The sequence below is a fragment of the Lolium perenne genome, chromosome 1 (genome assembly GCF_019359855.2).
Source record: "Lolium perenne isolate Kyuss_39 chromosome 1, Kyuss_2.0, whole genome shotgun sequence".
Lineage (NCBI taxonomy): Eukaryota > Viridiplantae > Streptophyta > Magnoliopsida > Poales > Poaceae > Lolium > Lolium perenne.
The window spans coordinates 243,168,533-243,190,505 of record NC_067244.2 but is presented as its reverse complement, the minus strand read 5'-3'; the positions used below and the strand labels follow the sequence as shown (position 1 = coordinate 243,190,505).

At 44.0% G+C, this 21,973-nt stretch overlaps 2 protein-coding genes across 3 annotated transcripts; both read left to right on the top strand.

Moving 5' to 3' along the window:
* Positions 1 to 648: 648 nt before the first annotated feature.
* Positions 649 to 3,193, top strand: LOC127327444 (lipid phosphate phosphatase 2). 2 transcript variants are annotated; one of them, XM_051354217.2, is made up of 8 exons: positions 649 to 934; positions 1,123 to 1,371; positions 1,486 to 1,573; positions 1,672 to 1,781; positions 1,856 to 1,949; positions 2,105 to 2,293; positions 2,391 to 2,450; positions 2,866 to 3,193. In XM_051354217.2, exons 2-8 carry the CDS (start codon positions 1,132 to 1,134, stop codon positions 3,048 to 3,050), a joined length of 966 nt encoding a protein of 321 aa, XP_051210177.1. In that variant the 5' UTR covers positions 649 to 934; positions 1,123 to 1,131; the 3' UTR covers positions 3,051 to 3,193. The 2 variants fall into 2 exon arrangements, with proteins under 2 accessions (XP_051210177.1, XP_051210176.1); XM_051354216.2 differs by lacking the exon at positions 649 to 934 and having other exon boundaries at positions 1,043 to 1,371.
* Positions 3,194 to 5,018: 1,825 nt separating this feature from the next.
* Positions 5,019 to 7,332, top strand: LOC127327445 (lipid phosphate phosphatase 2). Its single transcript, XM_051354218.2, has 7 exons — positions 5,019 to 5,737; positions 5,839 to 5,926; positions 6,020 to 6,129; positions 6,222 to 6,315; positions 6,476 to 6,664; positions 6,770 to 6,829; positions 6,932 to 7,332. The coding sequence occupies exons 1-7, from the start codon at positions 5,504 to 5,506 to the stop codon at positions 7,129 to 7,131; spliced, it is 975 nt and encodes a 324-aa protein (XP_051210178.1). The 5' UTR covers positions 5,019 to 5,503; the 3' UTR covers positions 7,132 to 7,332.
* Positions 7,333 to 21,973: the final 14,641 nt, after the last annotated feature.

Sequence of the window (21,973 nt, the reverse complement as noted above, 5' to 3'; positions counted from 1 at the left end):
ACGGTGGCGTTTTCTCATCGTTTCCCTTGATGGTGGTGTTGCTTTTGGAGAACGTATCTCAAGGTCCTGGTGTTGCCAAAGATGGTGGTTGAGTTGTGCCTTGTTGTGTTTCACTTCACTTCAGCATGACATTCTTGGTGTCTTCAATTTTTTTAATAATTTGATTGTGTGCATCCTCATTGTGTCAACTTGCTCTCGTCATCTTGTTGTTATATAGATCAGGTGTATTTAGTAATCCTGATATTAATATATTTGCCATTTATCAAAAGAAATGGACAAGTTTGTAAACTCAGTGAGGCTTAATTAGTCAAATCTCAGCCTACGGAGACGACTTGGACACTCCCATTTATTCACCAGCTAAACCTATGATATGCATACTTGGCCTTGAAGTATTAACAAAAAAAGATCTTTAAACAAATGAAAAGCGTGTGTCCAACAGAAAACACATTTATATTGCTTGCTGACGGGTTGCATCTGGTGTGTGTACCACAGAGAAACTTACTTCCTCAGTTAATGATCACACCGATCAAGTCAGCCTGCAACAAGAATTCAACAAACGCGTTCGATTCTGTCGAGTTGAAGGCTTGAAGCATGATGCCTCCACGGAACGCACTTCCTCTCTTCAGCCTTCCCCAGTTGGCCACCCGTTCAACGCTAGAAAAAATATGCAAACACATACAGTATAGAAGAAGATGCGAGGAAGCACTCGGCGTTCAATTCGAGACGCAGACCGGTTCCACCCTTCAAAGTCGACGGCGTTCGACGTCAGGATCATCTGGTCCTTGAGAGGGAGCTGCACATCTTCGTCTTCCTCCGTTGGTGCCCCAGCTCTCGCCGGAGTCGTGCAGGGGAACAGAACAGCGGAAGAGGAGCTCTTCGTCGTCGCTCAGGCCGCCGTTGACTTCTGCGCGCTGCAAGAGGAATCTCATCTTCTGTGAGTCGCTCGCTCGTTCGCTCTCGCTCCTGATACAGTATTATATGTCGTCATCGCCCCTGTCATGTCATGTCATGTACTGGCATTTGTCTCGCCACGTCCAAGAAATTATGCATCGAGACCACGAACTTTTCTGGGAATCATTCGGCACGCCGGACGGTCGCCTGAAATCCCCTCTTTTGCCGCAGGCGGAGGAGATGCCGGCACCGGCGGCGGCGGCGGCTGCCCGTCTTGGCCCGCCGCCCCCGTACCTGAGGACCCACGGGGGCAAAGTGGCGAGGCTGCACATGCTCGACTGGATCGTGCTGGTCCTCCTCGGCGCCATCGACGTCGGCCTCAACCTCATCGAGCCCTTCCACCGCTTCGTCGGCAAGGACATGCTCGACTCCCTCCTCTACCCGCTCAAGGACAACACCGTGCCCGTCTGGGCCGTCCCGGTACGCTACGCCCGCCTACCTTCAATGTTGCTCCAGATTCCACACATTCCTTCTTTTAACGCTCGATTGATCGAACCTTGCTCGCCGTCGGCGGCGGCCAACGGATGGATGCAGATACTGGCGGTCCTCGTGCCGATGCTCATCTTCGCCGGGATCTACATCAAGAGGAGGAATACCTACGACCTGCATCACGCCATACTAGGCAGGTTATCCCTGCATTGTGTCAGTTTATTCAGATTGCTGCTCCTTTCACTTATCGGCCGGGAAGAATGTAATCAATCCTATGCCAAAATTTAACAGGTTTGCTGTTCTCCGTGCTGATCACCGGCGTCCTCACGGACGCGATCAAGGACGGTGTTGGCCGGCCTCGCCCCAACTTCTACTGGCGGTGCTTTCCTAATGGAGTGCCGGTGAGTTGTTCAGTGCTTCTTCAGACCTTTTTATCAAGAACTGCCATAATGAACTCGATGCTTTATCCACTCAGAATTACAACAACATCACCGGACAAGTCATGTGCCACGGAGATGCCGCCGTCATCAAAGAAGGGCACAAGAGCTTCCCCAGTGGCCACACTTCATGTAAGCAACAACCACCATCTGCAACTCTGAAAACTATGTGAACTTGTTGGTGTATGCAACCTCATGAACTATTTATCTGTCTACCTTCACATACTTGCCAAGTACTGTACATTCAGTCTCATAGATTTCTCATGTTCATTGGGCATGCAATGCAGGGTCCTTCGCGGGGCTAGGCTTCCTGTCATGGTACCTTGCCGGCAAGATCAGGGTGTTCGACCAGCGTGGCCACATCGCCAAGCTCTGCATCGTCATCATGCCGCTGCTGCTAGCGGCGATGGTCGGCGTGTCGCGGGTTGACGACTACTGGCACCACTGGCAGGACGTTTTCGCTGGTGGAATTCTCGGTAGGTGCAAATAATTCAACCTGTGAAAAATACATCAGTATCTCCTGAAGATCATTCTCTCAGACTCACCTGTGGCTGTGTGTGTATATCTCTGCAGGTTTGGTGGTTTCTTCGTTTTGCTACCTGCAGTTCTTCCCGTCCCCCTCTGGTGAACATGGTATGTTGATTCTGAATTGCTGCTGCATATATAACTGAAATTGTTTAGCAGCATCCCTCGAAAAGAGAATTTTTTTTTAGCAGCATGTCACTGAAGTGAATGTTCATACATAACTGAAGTTTTTTTAGCAACATAGTATACAACTAAAGTGAGTGTGCATACAGAAGCATCTCTATTCCTTTGAGCTCGATACTGGGCAAAATAATCATTGTTTTAGTAGACGTTCTGAAAGTAAGGGCTATTTTCGTTGTTATTGTTTGTCTACTGGGCGTTCACTAGCTGGGCATGTTCTGAAAATCAGCCTAATGGCCAGAACCAACAGGCAGAATCATGAATCAAACCGAAAATTGAAGCCATCTTTGGGACTACCATCATCAAAATTCTGTACATTGACATTTTACCTCTTGTGTTTCAGGACACTGGCCTCATGCATACCATCACCTCATTCTTAACCCAGAAGTCGAGAACCAGGTACAGCCAACAGATCGCCATCAACCACTGCCGCGTGACTTGTCCATAGTCCCTTTTGCTGTGGGCATGGAGATGAGAACCTCTGCCCGAGCATTAGATTCCATGGAGGCAGGCAGCAGAACTCGGTAACTACGACTACCATAGTTATGGGGCAGATGGACATGTTTTTGCACAATTGTCTTTCTCAGTAGTTAGGTAGTAAGCTTCTTCTGTATATGCTTCTTGTAAGATAAGTGAAAATTGCACGATTTGATCCATGGCGTTGGCTTGAAGTAGACCTCTTATCCACGAAGATCTTTCCAAAAAAAAGATGAACATTCCAAGAAAACTCACATGAAGAGTATAGGGGTAAAGCAAAGAGGTCCTGAATCGAAATGAAAGAGAAGTCTTAGGAAACCTGGAAATAGGTATGACTACTGACTACTGATAACCCCAAGTGCACATGGTAGTTTTGTAGGATATTTCAATGTGAGATTATAGAGTATTGGACCGCAGGAGCAGTATGCAAGACATCTATTCTCTTCAGCTATATATGTCACTTACCCACTTATATAGCCTTCTTTGCACTTCAACAACACTGAGAGTAAAACAACATGTAAAGTAACAAGTGAAGAAAAGTAAACAAAAGGTAAAGTAAAAGAGGAGCTGCAAGTATGAAAAAGAACGACCCGGGTTCATGGTTCACATGGTCTCACAACTGAAAATGTGTCACAAAATTAATCACAGATTTGAGAAATGGTCTACCCAAAATGCATATGGTTGAAAACAAAAATATTGATATGTGCATCACATTCTAGTATCAACATAACGCCCATCCATGACAAGTATGAAGCTAATCCTCCCCTAAGTGAGGGCAACCACGAGAACGATGTAGATTAAGAAGAAAATACAGAGTATTGCCATGAGTTTATGACATGAAGTTGGGCAATCCTTGGCCTCCAGCACTAACTATCTCTTTCCACCCCTATATAGTGCCACCATTTGAGAATACCAAATGGCACATGTGCTTTAACTCTTTCTGCCACTTAGTAAATCACACCTTCTCATATTGTTCCATCTTCAAGGATAAGAACAAAAGATTTGCATAGAAAAATAAAACAATTATGTGGTGGATCCATAACTAGGTGCCGCTATATCCATGCGCAATTAAACCCCTATCGACCGATCCCAAGGGCATATCCATGAACAATCTAGGGCACCGTCAAAATACCCCAACCGTTCCACATGTTTCCGCCTCCTAGAATGGGGATATGGTTTATGTCATCCCGGCTACCACTCACCTACTCACTCATTGGGTCTAAGTGCAACCCTAGAACATATGCATCAAGAACGAGAACAACAATATGAACATATAAATATCTTATGATATAACACAGCAAGACTTGCATAGTTTCATAAGACAAATCATCTCATAAACAAAGACACACCATCATAAATACATGTACTCAGCGGTAGTCATGTAGGTTAGGTCATACGATCTATAGACATCGATGTTCATGGAGATATGGTGAAGCTAACACCATAGTCCACAAACCCATGGTACATGGAGTGGACTTACTCCACTTCATGGTGGGAATCAACAAGGGGTGCGTGGCGGAGGAGGAGAAGTGACCGGAGGCTCTAGCGACGCCATGTGCATCCCATGTTTTTTTTCTATATATGTCTCGCAAAGGCGATGTCCATGCCACGGAACAAAAATTCAAGGTACATATACTTAGTTTGGCTCACCACTTAGTTTTAGATCAACACGAAGTCCTCGGCGAAAGGAGAGGGGCGCGTCCACTCGGATGGGAAAATGGCCCTGCCAGCGTGACTATAGGCTACGGATGCGCCGATGGAGCTCAAGGTCTGTGTACTTCATATTGGAGTACTGCACCTAAGTTGCCTTGGTTAAACTATACACAGTCTATGCATTGTTATGCAGTTTTGTTCTCATTTTATGTTACCTGTTGCTCGAAACGTTGTCATCGTTTTTTTGGTTTACGCGACTTTTTTCCCTGTTATAATTGTTGGAATTACAATACTATCCATATTATGCAACATGCAGTATAAAAGTTCTTAGAAAGATAAAGATAAGCTTACTATCTTTGCGAAATTGCTCCTTTTCTAGATAACGCATGCTACTAATCCACTGACTCGATTTCTTATGCTTTGTCTGCCAAAAAGATAAAAATTGTGCTTCACTGTGAAGAAAAAAGAGCTAATAGAGGTCCTACAACTTGTTCATCATGTAAATGAGGGAGCATTTGTCTTTAGCATAAAGAAAGAGAACCTGCAACGACCATTCTCCTCTACGAACGTGCCTCCCGTCCCAGTTTAGTCCACAGGAAAGGAACTTGCACACGCAGAAGGCAAGAAACTTTGCGGAAGCATCGGAAAGATTGAATCCAACAGACCGGTGATCCCAGTCGACGGCGCGCGCCAGAAGGAGAAAACGGAGAGGTCCAGCTGACGGCCGAGCCGCATGTGTTTGCTTCATCGGCCCGCGCCGCCGTCCCTCCCTCTCCCATCATCCAGCCACTGCCGGCCGACAACCGTCGTTGATTTCGGTTCGTTTCAAGTTTTCAACTCAGCGGAAGAAGATGCCGGCACCGGCGGTGGCGCAGGCGGCGCCGCACCCGCACCTTTACCTGAAGACCCACGGAGCTAAAGTGGCGAGGCTGCACATGGTCGACTGGATCGTGCTGGTCCTCCTTGCCGCCATAGCTGGCGCGCTCAACATCATCGAGCCGTTCCACCGGTTCGTCAGCAAGGACATGATGGACACCCTCCTGTACCCGCTCAAGGACAACACCGTGCCCATCTGGGCCCTCGGGGTACGCCCTCGCCCACCTGCTTGCAATACTGTCTGCTGTAGATTCTAGACATTCTTTTACCTTGTATTGTTGATCAAATCTTGCTCGGCGACGGCGCGCAGGTACTCGCCATCGTCGTGCCGTTGCTCATCTTCGCAGGGATCTACGTGAAGAGGAGGAATGCCTACGACCTGCATCACGCCATACTAGGCAGGTTATTCCCAACTGTGCTGTGAATTATTCAGATTAATTACTGTGCTCGCATCGACCTCGGCTCTGAAAGATGTGAAATCCTGCGGACAGGCCTGCTGTTCTCTGTGCTCATAACCGCCATCATCACCGAAGCGATCAAGAACGGCGTTGGCCGGCCTCGCCCCGACTTCTACTGGAGATGCTTTCCTGACGGAGTGCCGGTGAGTTCTCCATTGCTTATTCAGAGCTACTTTTTTTTCCCCTTCAAGAAAGAATGCCGTGCTGAATTTAGTTTTCATTTTTTTCTTTCTAGGATTACCACAATATAACTGGACAAGTCATATGCCACGGAGACGCCGGCGTCATCAAAGAAGGGTACAAGAGCTTCCCGAGTGGCCATACTTCAGGTAAGATCAAGATGACCACCATCTGCTAGTCCGAAAACCATCTGAAGTTCTGAACATGCTCATGAGTCATGAACTGGTTTTCTACCTTTCTTCATATACTTGCCGGGAACTGTACATTCAGTCTCGTAGATTTCTCCTGTTCATCTGGCGTGCAATGCAGGGGCCTTCGCCGGACTAGGTTTCCTGTCGTGGTACCTTGCCGGCAAGATCAGAGCGTTCGACCGCAGCGGCCACGTCGCCAAGCTGTGCATCGTTATCCTGCCGCTGCTCCTTGCGGCGATGGTCGGCGTGTCGCGGGTGGACGACTACTGGCACCACTGGCAGGACGTTTTCGCCGGTGGAATTCTGGGTAGGTCCCGACTCTTAAGACCTAGATTACCTTCTACGAGTACTACCGTCTCCTGAAGATCATACATACTGTCAGACTGAGGTGTGGGTGTGTGTATCTCTGCAGGGCTTGTGGTCGCTTCGTTTTGCTACCTGCAGTTTTTCCCTTCTCCATCTGCTGAACATGGTACGTATGTCAATTCTGAATTGCGGAAGTGCCTTTTTTTTTTTTCTTTGAGCAGAGCAGAGCAAGATTATGTATAATGACATGTTACATGCTCTGTTTCAGGGCACTGGCCTCATGCGTACCATCACCACATACTTAATCCAGAAGCCGAGAACCAAGTGCAGTCAGCAGCTGCTGCCTCGGATTGCAATCAGTCGGTACTGCCGCGTGACCTGTCCATAGTCCCTTTTGCCGTTGGCATGGAGACGAGAACCAGTGCCCGAGCATTAGACTCCATGGAGGCCGGCAGCAGAGGTCTCTAACAGAATGCAATCAGAAACACCACTTTATAGTTTTTTTTTTTTTGATAATAGACGCTTTATTACTCAAAATAGTTTTAAGCATTACATCCAACCTCTGCATAAATAGGATGCACACAACCGTTTAGTAGTCCAATATCGAACAAAAGGAGATAAAAGGAACGATGTAAAAAATCAATTACTATAAAGCTCCATTGGCTTCAATCCTCCGACTATGCAGCCACCTATGTTGGGAAATAAACTCCCTGGCTGTGTTCTCCAACAGTGTAGACACCTCCGTAAAGAGCTCTCAATCTTCCAAACGCTGAAGTGGCGACCATAAATGGAGCAAAGTTGTGCACCGGTAAATAACCTGCATGATAGAGTAATTTTTGTCATTAAAAACCATGCCATTTCTATATAGCCAAAGCTACCATGCTACTGCAATCGCTCCCACTCTGATAATAGTTTTGTACCTAGGATGAACCCCATTTAGCCAATTGCCATAGATGTTTGCAATGCTACAAGGTGGATGTAAGGTAGACCCTATGTGAATGATTGATCATATAGATCTAGCAACCCGACAACTGAAGAAAATGTGTTTTATTGTCTCGTCTTCGTGACAAAACACACATTTCGTACAACCATGGCAGTTACGTTTTACAAGGTTATCTTTAGTAAGAATCACACCTCGACGAAGATACCATGTAAAGATCTTTGTTTTAAGAGATATCTTCATCTTCCAGATGGATTTATTATTTAAAACCAGTTGTGTTGGGATGCACAGAGCTTTGTACATGGAGCTAACCGAGAATACACCATTCTTGGTTAGACTCCAATGGAATTCATCTGTCCCCTGAACCAAATGAATTGGATCCAACCGCCGAAGCAAATCGTTCCAAGCGACTAGCTGGGGACCAATGAGACCGCGTCTGAACTTCATAGAGGGAGGGGAAGATTCCAACACCTTCTGCAAGGTATCCCCTTTATGACGAACAATACTATACAAAGCTGGATACTGTTCGCGAAGAGTGATTGTTCCCAACCACTTATCCTCCTAGAACCGTATCTCTGTCCCATTCTTAATGGAGAAAGAACCAAAAGGGAAAAAAGTATTTTTTAGTTGCCATGACGCCATCCCAAAAATGCGAATCACCTGGTTTTCTTAGAACCCGATAGATCGCCTTTGAGCCAACATTCTTTTTCCGCAGCAGTTGTTGCCACATACTATCCTCCGTTAACAACCTAGCCAGCCATTTACCAAGCAAGACCCTATTCTTAACTTCAAGATCATGGACACCAAGTCCACCTTGGGTAGCAAGCTTCTTATGTATATGCTTCTTGTAAAGATAAGTGAAAACTTTGCGATTTGATCCATGGCGTTGGCTTGAAGTAGATGGTCCCTAAAACTACCCATCCCTATTAAAAAAAACTACCCATCGTCTCACAAACAATGAAACTCTCGCATACAACACCGGTCAGGTTCAAAATCTGGCAAGCATTTGTGTGTTTTTACTAGCTATGATGCATACAAGGAAGTATACAACCTAGATAAAAAGCAAGGTCCGAAGTTCGAACGGAACGCATGTGCGGATTCCGAACACAATTTAAATATTATCTATCCTAGAGTACTTGTCTGGAAAGTATAAAATCAATCCTCACTCGAAGGTACCAGACATGTTAGGATGAGCCAACCTTATCTCTCTGTTGCGTCGAACACAAATTTCTAGCTATATCATTTTTCAAAGGTTCCACCAGGTTTGTCGGAGGTTTTGGACACGTTTCAATGGCATTATGTAATCTCAGTGCTATCGTCATACGGGGGAATGTCGATCTTTATGAGTTGGAAGGATAACTAGCCTAGCAAACTCAAGAACTCAACCCGACAACAAACACTGATGTGCAAGCCTTTGAAACCAAACTTAAATCAACCAAATTCTTAGTGAAATTATGTTCCAATCTATAGGACCATGATCACAATCTGAACGAATAACTTGAACAAAGTGAGTGTCTTAGCTTTGGGAAAACTCCACGAGGGGAGGACTTGGTCTTGGACTCCACAAGTGAGTGAGAGAGAGAGAGAGAGCAAAGCTCAACTAAGTCATCATATCTAGTCTATCACTAGGAGAATCTATAGCCCAACCCCCTAACCCTAGGTTTAGATGGGCCATGAGACCACTTAAAAGCTCATGGGCCCATGTAACTATCCGTAGAAAACGTGGTCTAGAAAGTTCTGGGTGATGTGGTCAAAAGATTCCAAACATGAGGATTCCTCAATATGTGTCTGGGCGGCAAGAACGAGCTTATCATGGGAGGAGTGATGCAAAGGTTTTGCGGAGTCCGCTCCATACTTTTGAGTGGGCTTGAGGCTTCAGAGGATCTATGTTGAGTCAGCTAATTTGTGAGGCACGACTCGTGGTTCCGAATGAAGATTCAGATTTAGGTGCGATCTATTGATTCTAATGGTTTTGGGTGTGGGGCACTTTGAACTTTGAGGAAGATTGGTGCATAGAGACAATATGTCGAGTTTGGAGAATCTGAGGTGAGCGCGTCCGAAATACTATAAGGTATGCGCTCTTTCCTTGCTAATTCCATGCTTCTCAAGTTAGTAGATTATGAATTGAATGTGGCAAAAAGTACCAGATGCAGAACTTTTTTCCCCTCCTTTCATACTTATTTTAGAGGATGATGCCCAAACCTAAGCATACATGAGATACAATCATGGTAACAAGTTTGCAAGCCTAATGAATTCGTCCACTACAGTTGTAGTGGTTTAATTGAGTTCTTTTCATCGGAACAATATGCGACGAAGGTACACTACGAGGTGAACTTAACTTCACTGGTATTATAGGACTTGGTGTTGAGCTTGACATGATCACAGTCATATGACCTGGCATGTTTAACAAGAGTGAAAGATTTAAAAGTGTGAAGTAGCATTCTCCATGCAATAAGATGGGCACATCCAAGAGATCTGGTAGCTTTTCCTAGTGGGCATTCCACCGATAGATATATTCGTTAGTGGAAAGTTGTTCTACTAATAGGTCAAGACCCATCGACATAAGTTACTTCCAATGACCTCAATACACTAATCAAGGCCTAACTTGTTAGTAGAGTGTCTTATGACCCGCCACCTAGCTTAGGACTGATGACACGAGTGTGAGAGGGTAATGATTTAGGCAACGCAGCAAATCCTGCCTAGATCATTTTGGCAACCACACTTGAGATTTGTGAAATGAAGCTCTTTTAACCAAAAAAGAGAGTCATGTTGTAGCAATGTTTATAGTATGACACCACAACTTCAAGTATGATAATTGACTCTCCAAAATGATCACTAAATTGCCTTTTCCAACTAAACCAACAATCTTTACATTCCAAGTGCACGGAGTTTACATCCAAGCCTAGCCTCTTGCTTGGTCAATGGTCAAGAGCCGAGTTGTGTATAGATCATTTGGTTGCCTCATGTACTCTCCTCGAAACTGTTGCACAAAAACGATACTCTTACACCGCAACAAGGCATGTGTTCTTTCCCATGTGAATGCACCCATCAATATGGTCGACAAAAAATCCATACACAATTAAAAAGATGGAAACAATGCATTGATGAATAAAAGAAAACACAAGTTTTCCATTGCAGTATCTCTTCAATCATAGCCCTCACACCCTCCACATTACTATTAAAAACTTGCATGGATAACCTGAAGTGTCTGCAAAACTTCTCTAGAGGGGACATTACATTGTTTCATAGTAGTCATTTTATAGAATAACATGATCAACTAGCCTGTCACGATTAACCGTCACCTGTCCTAGTGTCAAACCTTGGAACTTTGGAAATGCATTCCGTTCTTCCTCTAATCCAATAAGAGATACATGATCAAAATGTGTTTGTCCTCATCATCGACAACATCATCATTCGATAATGTTTCCACAATCTTTCAATAAAGTTTAGTATAATGTCATGACATAGAGTTTTTAATACATTAATACCGCTAAGCCATCTTGGTAAAAGAAACACCTTGCATGTCGGCAAGACCGAGGTGGAGAGCGAGGGATTGGAAGAGCTACACTCATCCAACGAGGTAGGGCAGCCTATTGATACTTTCGATCCAGATTACAGATTGTACTATGTTTTTTCCTAAAAGATCTAGATTTAATCGAACCTTGGGAAGAATTGCTAAATTGTGTAAAGAAAACGTCTACAAGACTTTGCTAATCATTTTTATCCTATGTTTACTGGAACTCTCAAGTTTACTTTGCGGCGTGTTGTGATCAATGGATAAAATAGGCCAGGGTCATGGATTCTCCTGCAGCTATGCATGCATATATAAATAAAGTGCAAATGTGTAGTAAATTAAATAGAGATAAGGGATTTGTGAGCAGCACATCCATAAATAGTATTGTCCCTAAAGTCAGAGGTAACAATAGTCTCTTGATCTAATCATTGTCTCCACAGCCGCAAGTAACAACAATTATTAAGTAAATGAATAGATACCAAAGCATTAAGCAAGATAATTATGCCGTGATCCCAAGCGAATCACTAAGAATGTACCGTTATTTTCCCTTTTCTTTCACTGAGGTTTTGTGATAGCACACCATTCTCCACTCATCCCACCTCTTCCCTTGATCGATCCGAGAGACATGGGTACCTTCAAGTCCTTCACATCATGGAAAAGAGACGAAGATACAAGATCGCAAAACTCCTATTCAATTCTTACACATGATCATAAGATTAGATGCACATAAATGGTGGATGGATCTCCTTCGATGTGGTGTAGATGGATCTGGTGGATGTCGGCTCTGTTGGATGACAAATGGCTCTCTTTTTCATCGGGGGCCCTTCACAAAATATATAGTAATTGACCTAGGAGTGCTGGCGACCCGTACGGGCGGGTCTTGCCCGTAACGATGCCCGCTAAACCTTCTGGAACATCCTTTTAACCTCTAGTCAATTTTGGTGCTCTTTTGATGCGATTCTCTACAGTAATTGTATATCCATTTGTCATTATGGCTTGATTTCCTGCACACCATTCAAATAAAGAGAAGATTGCACACCTTTACAATAATTAGTCATTAGTTTCATACTTAGAGAGAAGTTTAGTCAATTTCTTGATGTAGCTAAGGATTTAAACGTGAGAAAATATGGCGTTTTTCAAAGCCATCACAGATCAAGTTTAGATCAAGCTCACTCGGCTCCCATGGTGGATGCTGCAACGAGACTTGCATGGGAATTGGTGGCTAGTGTTGTCCACTACCTAAGGTTGAACATGCCTGCAAAATAAAAAGGAAACATCAAGTGATGGGTTAGATGGTTAGAGTGCGAGTTTAGGGTTAGGGTTAGGGTTTAGGTTAGGGTTTAGGGTTAGGGTTAGGGTTAGGGTGCGAGGTCAAGAAGTGGATCAACACGGGGAGAAGGAGTGGCGACAATGGCACTGGTTTGAGGCAGGAGAGAGGAGTCGGGTTGGACGAGAAAAAATGGGTGGGAGGATTGAGGTTTGTTCAAGTCAGGCCTACAACCACGTGAGAATGTTGCCTATGTACATAAACATGGACATACACATGTGTTCTCTATACCTTCAAATCTCCCCCAAATTTGAATGATAACGCCTTGTTTATTCCGATGTATTTTTGGGATTAGAAGGGGTTATTCAAAATCCTGGAAAATGCTTAGTAGTCCGCTTAATTATCCTGGTTTGGATGGGAAAATCAAGAGATATCCCCACAAATTCTCTTATTCTTTTGCCTAGACTGATAACTCTCTAGTGTATTTATGGGGAATAGTATTTGAGGGGATGGTAAAGGATTGGGTGAACACCAAACCTCTATCATCCCCAAACTTCTCGGTGGAAATACGAGAGAAGAAAACAAGACCTGAATGGGGAGCTTGTTCATTTAGGAACATAGAGGAGTCCCTAGGAAGCTTTTAGAGGTGCCCAAGAGCCTTTAGATCAAAGGGGTATCAATACCATGGCCTAAAGTGCATCTCCGCCTCCATATATTGAAGGAAAACATCATTTTGGAGGCCACAATCCATGTTGACGAAAATTACTCCTTTTGGCAACTGCCAAGGAGGGGCAGGAGCTCCTCCAGACCAGCACCAACACCAAGGAAGAGGGGCCCAATGGCTTCCGCCCCTCCATCGTGCATCGGGCCGCCGCCAACTCTTTGCGTGGCTGCCTCCATGGGGGTCTTCATCACCATGTCCACCAACTTGGGTTGCTCTTTGATGAGCGGAGACTGCACACCGTTGGAGATCCCCAAGAGGAAGGTATGATGAGCACATCAGCAAGTTTTCCCTCAGTAAGAAACCAATGTTTAATCGATCAGTAGGAGAAACGTGTGACTTCTGAAGGTGTTGCTAGCTGACTAGTGGCAGGATGCACTACCGGCGCCAGCAACAACGTGGAACCACTAGTGGAAAACAGGGATTTCGTGGAAGCCTTTTGTCACGGGCGTGTCTGGACCCGCGACAAATGGCCTGGCCACGTGATACGTCTCAAACATATCTATAATTTCTTATGTTCCATGCTAGTTTTATGACAATACCTACATGTTTTGTTCACACTTTACATCGTTTTGATGCATTTTCCGGAACTAACCTATTGACGAGATGCCGAAGTGCCAGTTCCTGTTTTCTGCTGTTTTTGGTTTCAGAAATCCTAGTAAGAAAATATTCTCGGAATCGGACGAAATCAACGCCCAACATCTTAGAATTCCACGAAGCTTCCAGAACACCCGAGAGCCACCAGAGGAGAGCCCTGGGGGGCCCACACATGGTGGCGGCGCGGCCAAGAAGCCAGGCGCGCCGCCCTACTGTGTGGTGGCCCCGTCAGCCTTCCGACTCCGCCTCTTCGCCTATTTAAAGGTCCCTGACCTAAATCTTCGATACGGAAAAGCCACGGTATGAGAAACCTTCCAGAGCCGCCGCCATCGCGAAGCCAAGATCTGGGGGACAGGAGTCTCTGTTCCGGCACGCCGCCGGGACGGGGAAGTGCCCCCGGAAGGCATCTCCATCGACACCACTGCCATCTTCATCACCGCTGCTGTCTCCCATGAGGAGGGAGTAGTTTTCCATCAAGGCTAAGGGCTGTACCGGTAGCTATGTGGTTAATCTCTCTCCCATGTACTTCAATACAATGATCTCATGAGCTGCCTTACATGATTGAGATTCATATGAGTTTTGTATCACTATTAGTCTATGTGCTACTCTTGTGATGTTATTAAAGTAGTCTATTCCTCCTTCACGGTGTAATGGTGACAGTGTGTGCATCGTGTAGTACTTGGCGTAGGTTATGATCATAATCTCTTGTAGGTTATGGAGTTAATTATTACTATGATAGTATTGCTGTGATTTATTCCCCCTTCATAGTGTAAAGGTGACAGTGTGTATGCTATGTTAGTACTCGGTTTAAATTGCAAAGATCTATTATGCTCTAAAGGTTACTTAAATATGAATGCCGAATGTTGTGGTGCTTGTTAACTCCGGCTTGAGGGAGCTCTTGTAGCCCTACACAACGAATGGTGTTCATTATCAAACAAGAGTATATGTAGCACAAAGGAAGAGGACTTATTTATTTATGTGATCAATGCTGAGAGTGTCCACTAGTGAAAGTATGATCCCTAGGCCTTGTTTCCAAATACTGCAATCATCGCTTGTTTCTTTGTTTCTTTGCATCTTTACTTCCTGCAATATTACTACCATCAACTGCACGCCAGCAAGCACTTTTCTGGCGCCGTTACTACTGCTCATATTCATTCATACCACTTGTATTTCACTATCTCTTCGCCGAACTAGTGCACCTATACATCTGACAAGTGTATTAGGTGTGTTGGGGACACAAGAGACTTCTTGTATCGTGATTGCAGGGTTGCTTGAGAGGGATATCTTTGACCTCTTCCTCCCCGAGTTCGATAAACCTTGGGTGATCCACTTAAGGGAAACTTGCTGCTGTTCTACAAACCTCTGCTCTTGGAGGCCCAACACCGTCTACAGGAATAGAAGCGTGTGTAGACATCAAGCACTTTTCTGGCGCCGTTGCCGGGGAGGAAAGGTAAAAGGCACTCATACTCCGGTCCCAGGTAACTAAGTACTTTTCTGTTGCCGTTGTGTGTGTGTTCGAAGCTATTTCCTTTAGATCCTGCAATTGCATCTTTTTGTTTCTTGTTAAACACTAGTAAGGCATAATGGAAAACATCTGTGAGCTTTTTAAACTATTTCCTGAGGCAAGACATGAATGGTTTAATGCGAAAATTAAAAAACCTATGGAACCTTATTTGCATGCTAGTAGCAATGATATTAGTATGAACGCTTTGAACACCATTGTTGCTAATGATATAGAAAATTCTAAGCTTGGGGAGGTCGGTTTTGATGAAAATGATCTCTTTAGTCCTCCGGGTATTGAGGAGAAAGTTTATGTTGATTATGATATGCCTCCCATATATGATGATTATAATGATAGTGGTCTTCTGGTGCCGCCTACTATGGAGGATAAAGTTTATTATGATGATACTATACCTCCTATATTTGATGATGAGAATAATAATGATAGCTACTTTGTTGAATTTGCTCCCACTACAACTAATAAAATTAATTATGCTTATGTTGGGAGTAGTAATAATTTTATGCATGAGACTCATGATAAGAATGTTTCATTTGATAGTTATATTGTTGAGTTTGTTCATGGTGCTACTGAAAATCATTATGAGAGAGGAAAATATGGTTGTAGAAGTTTTCATGTTACTAAAACACCTCTCTATATGCTGAAAATCTTGAAGTTGCGATTGTGTCTTGGAAGTTGTTACTACTGTAGCAACCTCTCCTTATCTTATTTTATTGCATTGTTGTGCCAAGTAAAGTCTTTGATAGCAAGGTTCATACTAGATTTGGATTATTGCGCAGAAACAGATTTCTGTCTGTCACGAATTTGGGCAGGGTTCTCTGTAGGTAACTCAGAAAAATCTGCCAATTTACGTGCGTGATCCTCAGATATGTACGCAACTTTCATTCAATTCGAGCATTTTCATCTGAGAAAGTCCAGTGCCTCTAAAAAATTCATCTTTACGGACTGTTCTGTTTTGACAGATTCTGCCTTTTATTTCGCATTGCCTCTTTTGCTGTGTTGGATGGATTTCTTTGTTCCATTGACTTCCAGTAGCTTTGTGCAATGTCCAGAAGTGTTAAGAATGATTGTGTTACCTCTGAACATGTGAATTTTTGATTATGCACTAACCCTCTAATGAGTTTGTTTCGAGTTTGGTGTGGAGGATGTTTTCAAGGGTCAAGAGAGGAGGATGATATACTATGATCAAGAAGAGTGAAAAGTCTAAGCTTGGGGATGCCCCCGTGGTTCATCCCTGCATATTTTAAGAAGACTCAAGCGTCTAAGCTTGGGGATGCCCAAGGCATCCCCTTCTTCATCGACAACTTATCAGGTTTCTTCTCTTGAAACTATATTTTTATTCGGTCACATCTTATGTACTTTACTTGGAGCGTCTGTTTGTTTTTGTTTTGTTTGAATAAATTCATACTTGTGTGGGAGAGAGACACGCTCCGCTGTTGCGTATGAACACATGTGTTCTTAGCTTCACTTTTAATGTTCATGGCGAAGGTTGAAACTGCTTCATTCATTGTTATATGGTTGGAAACAGAAAATGCTGCATGTGGTAATTGGTATAATGTCTTGAATAATTTGATACTTGGCAATTGTTGTGCTCATATAGATCATGTTTAAGCTCTTGCATCATGTACCTTGTACTCATTAATGAATAACTACATAGAGCTTGTTAAAATTTGGTTTGCATGATTGATCTCTAGAGTCTAGATATTTTCTAGTTAAGGTGTTTGAACAACAAGGAGACAATGTAAAGTCTTATAATAGTTACAATATGTTCATATGTTAGCTTTGCTGCACCTTTTATACTTGAGTTTGCTTCAAACAACCTTGCTAGCCTAGCCTTGTATTGAGAGGAATTCTTCTCGTGCATCCAAATCCTTGAGCCAAATACTATGCCATTTGTGTCCACCATACCTACCTACCACATGGTATTTACCCGCCATTCCAAAGTACATTACTTGAGTGCTACCTTTAAACTTCTATTCTTTGCCTTTACAATATATAGCTCATGGGACAAATAGCCTTAAAAACTATTGTGGTGAAGAATATGTACTTATGTGTCTTATTTCTTAATAAGTTGCTTGTTGAGCGGTAACCATGTTTCTGGGGACGCCATCAACTCTTTTACCTTTGTTGAAAATCATGTGAGTTGCTATGCATGTTCGTCTTGTCTGAAGTAAGGAAGATTTTCATGATCAAATGGTTTGAGTATGCATACTGTTAGAGAAGAACATTGGGCCGCTAACTAAAGCCATGATTCATGGTGGAAGTTTCAGTTTGGACACAAAACCTCAATCTCTTATGAGAAAATTAAATGTTGTTGAATGCTTAAGCATTAAAAGAGGAGTCCATTATCTGTTGTCTATGTTGTCCCGGTATGGGTGTCTAAGTTGAGAATGATCAAAAGCGAGAAATCCAATGCGAACCTTCTCCTTAGACCCTTTTACAGGCGGCATAGAGGTACCCCTTTGTGACACTTGGTTGAAACATATGCTATGCAATGATAATCCGTGTTAATCCAAGCTAATTAGGACAAGGTGCGAGCACTATTAGTATACTATGCATGAGGCTTGCAACTTATAGGATATCTTATACATAACACATATGCTTTATTACTACCATTGACAAAATTGTTTCTTGTTTTCAAAATGAAAAGCTCTATCACAAAAATAGTAATCAATGCTTCCCTCTGCGAAGGGCCTATCTTTTACTTTATTGTTGAGTCAGTTTACCTACTTCTTTCTATCCCAGAAGCAAACACTTGTATCAACTGTGTGCATTGATTCTTACATGTTTACCTATTGCACTTGTTATATTACTTTGTGTTGACAATTATCCATGAGATAAATATGTTGAAGTTGAAAGCAACCGCTGAAACTTATATCTTCCTTTGTGTTGCTTCAATGCCTGTACTTCGAACTTATTGCTTTATGAGTAACTCTTATGCAAGTCTTATTGATGCTTGTCTTGAAAGTATTATTCATGAAAAGTCTTTGCTATATAATTCATTTGTTTACTCATTATCTTCACATTGCTTCGAATCGCTGCATTCATCTCATATGCTTTACAATATTGTTGATTAAGATTATGTTGGTAGCATGTCACTTAAGAAATTATTCTTGTTATCGTTTACCTACTCGAGGGCGAGTAGGAACTAAGCTTGGGGATGCTTGATACGTCTCAAACGTATCTATAATTTCTTATGTTCCATGCTAGTTTTATGACAATACCTACATGTTTTGTTCACACTTTACATCATTTTGATGCATTTTCCGGAACTAACCTATTGACGAGATGCCGAAGTGCCAGTTCCTGTTTTCTGCTGTTTTTGGTTTCAGAAATCCTAGTAAGGAAATATTCTCGGAATCGGACGAAATCAACGCCCAGCATCTTAGAATTCCACGAAGCTTCCAGAACACCCGAGAGCCACCAGAGGAGAGCCCGGGGGGCCCACACATGGTGGCGGCGCGGCCAAGAAGCCAGGCGCGCCGCCCTACTGTGTGGTGGCCCCGTCAGCCTTCCGACTCCGCCTCTTCGCCTATTTAAAGGTCCCTGACCTAAATCTTCGATACGGAAAAGCCACGGTACGAGAAACCTTCCAGAGCCGCCGCCATCGCGAAGCCAAGATCTGGGGGACATGAGTCTCTGTTCCGGCACGCCGCCGGGACGGGGAAGTGCCCCCGGAAGGCATCTCCATCGACACCACCGCCATCTTCATCACCGCTGCTGTCTCCCATGAGGAGGGAGTAGTTTTCCATCGAGGCTAAGGGCTGTACCGGTAGCTATGTGGTTAATCTCTCTCCCATGTACTTCAATACAATGATCTCATGAGCTGCCTTACATGATTGAGATTCATATGAGTTTTGTATCACTATTAGTCTATGTGCTACTCTTGTGATGTTATTAAAGTAGTCTATTCCTCCTTCACGGTGTAATGGTGACAGTGTGTGCATCGTGTAGTACTTGGCGTAGGTTATGATCATAATCTCTTGTAGGTTATGGAGTTAATTATTACTATGATAGTATTGATGTGATTTATTCCCCCTTCATAGTGTAAAGGTGACAGTGTGTATGCTATGTTAGTACTCGGTTTAAATTGCAAAGATCTATTATGCTCTAAAGGTTACTTAAATATGAATGCTGAATGTTGTGGCGCTTGTTAACTCCGGCTTGAGGGAGCTCTTGTAGCCCTACACAACGAATGGTGTTCATTATCAAACAAGAGTATATGTAGCACAAAGGAAGAGGACTTATTTATTTATGTGATCAATGTTGAGAGTGTCCACTAGTGAAAGTATGATCCCTAGGCCTTGTTTCCAAATACTGCAATCATCGCTTGTTTCTTTGTTTCTTGCATCTTTACTTCCTGCAATATTACTACCATCAACCGCACGCCGGCAAGCACTTTTACGCGCCGTTACTACTGCTCATATTCATTCATACCACTTGTATTTCACTATCTCTTCGCCGAACTAGTGCACCTATACATCTGACAAGTGTATTAGGTGTGTTGGGGACACAAGAGACTTCTTGTATCGTGATTGCAGGGTTGCTTGAGAGGGATATCTTTGACCTCTTCCTCCCCGAGTTCGATAAACCTTGGGTGATCCACTTAAGGGAAACTTGCTGCTGTTCTACAAACCTCTGCTCTTGGAGGCCCAATACTGTCTACAGGAATAGAAGCGTGCGTAGACATCACCACGTCGTCCCGAAACCCTTTGGAGCGGTCCGGGCCTTTTGTCGCGGGCCGTACCACGACCCGCGACAAAAGGGGTCTAAGACTTGGCGCCGCCTGCTGGCACCCCTTTTGTCGTAGGTCGTGGTACGGCCCGCGACAAAAGGGCCAGGCCTATATATACACACAGCCAGCCCCCCACCTCCCTACATTTTTTCCTTGGTGGTGAAAGGTGGAGGTTTATGCTAGCTCTTTTTTTCTTCATGTGCACAAGAGGTGTTTGATGAAATGTTTGTGAGGGATGCCACTTGATTTTATTTGATAAGATTTCTCCTCTTTTTGATCCTAAAAGGTTAGCAACTATTTTCTCGTATACATAGTCCGTACTAAATGGATCGTAGCGAACAAGAGGGGGGGGGGGGGGGGTGAATGGGCGCTACGTCAAGTTTTAGCCTTTTTCAATTTATTGCAACAGAAGATAAATTGATAGCTTTAGCAATGGCGGTGTTTCTACAATGATCCTAGACAAGTACAACAAGCAAAGGAACAATCACAAGATAGTAAGAGTAAGGAGCGGGACAACCGGAGGGCGCGGAGACGAGGCGAGGTTTGTTTCCCGCAGTTCCTCCCACAAAAGGGAGTACGTCTGCGTTGAGGAGGTGCTAGCCTCACACAAGAGACTAGACGGCCACACCGCGAAGGAAGGCCTCACCTTCTTCCTCGAGAGAGCTCCACAAAGGTGCTCCCCCTTCTCCACTAAGGCACCGGTCGAGGCGGTGATTCCTTCACAAGGTTGGGGCGAGCTCCACACCACAAGGAGGCTCCCAACAACCCATGGGGCTAGTACAACACCAAGCTAGCCTCCATGGATGCACTTCTTCCAAGATTCCACAATAGGAACTCTACCACCAAGATCCACTAAGGACTACCACGAATTGGTGAAATTTCTCTCGGTAGAACGATAGATCGGGGTCTCCTCCACCACTCCTCAAAGTATGGGCAAGATTGATTGGGTAGGGAGAGAGATCCACTAAGTTTGAGCTCAGCAACAATGGAGGAGAGAGAGAGAAGAGCTAAGGCTGGCTGGAGAAGAAGGGGCCTTTATATAGGTCCCTCCAAATCCAACCGTTACCTGCTGTTTTTGCCTAAGCGGTACTACCGCTTCTGGAAGCGGTACTACCGCTCTGAGTTCGAATCCCCACTGAACTTGTCCACGTGGACACATTGCGGTACTACCGCTTACGGTACCGCTCGAGGTACCGCAACAGGGTCCAGAGCTTACTGGACTCGAAGCGGTACCGAAGCGGTACCACAACGGTACGACCGTAACGCTTTAAGGTACTTGAGCGGTACCGTGGGCGGTACTACCGCTCTCAAGCGGTACTACCGCTCATGGTACCGTAAAGGTACCGTAACAGGTTCTGTGGGACATTTCCATATGCAATCCTCAGAGCGGTATCTCGGGCGGTACCAGTAGGGGTAGCGGTACTACCGCTCCTGGTACCGGTAGTACCGCAAAGACTAAAACAGCTTTTTCCTCTTTTCCTCTCCTACCATGTTACCTCACGACACACACACAAAACCAGAAAACCTAAGATCTACGCTTCAGTCTTCCGATCATAGTGTGTTCAGCGAGGGCATCGTACACCTACAAATCCATCAAAGATAATCTTTGTGCACGGTTAGAATTGTTCGAGTGTTGTTATCAAACACACAAAACAAGGGTCATAGATCTTGCTCTTACAATCTCCCCCTTTTTGGTGTTTGATGACAACACACGAATTTGCAATAATTCATAGGATATTATGATAAGGTATATGATTTGTAAGAGTAGACAAAGCTCCCCCTAGATGTGTGCATATTTAGAATATGCATTTGTATACAAATGCACACATCCTAGAGAGAAACTCCCCCTAAATTCTACAAACCAAGCATAAGTGCTAAGAAGAACATATGACAAGATCATATAGCACAAGCACACTATGGAGGCAAGTATAAGTGCATATAGGAGAGTTTGGGTGAAACTTTTCATACCTTTGCCTTGAGAGAAAACCCAAACTCATAATAATAAAAGCCTCCATAG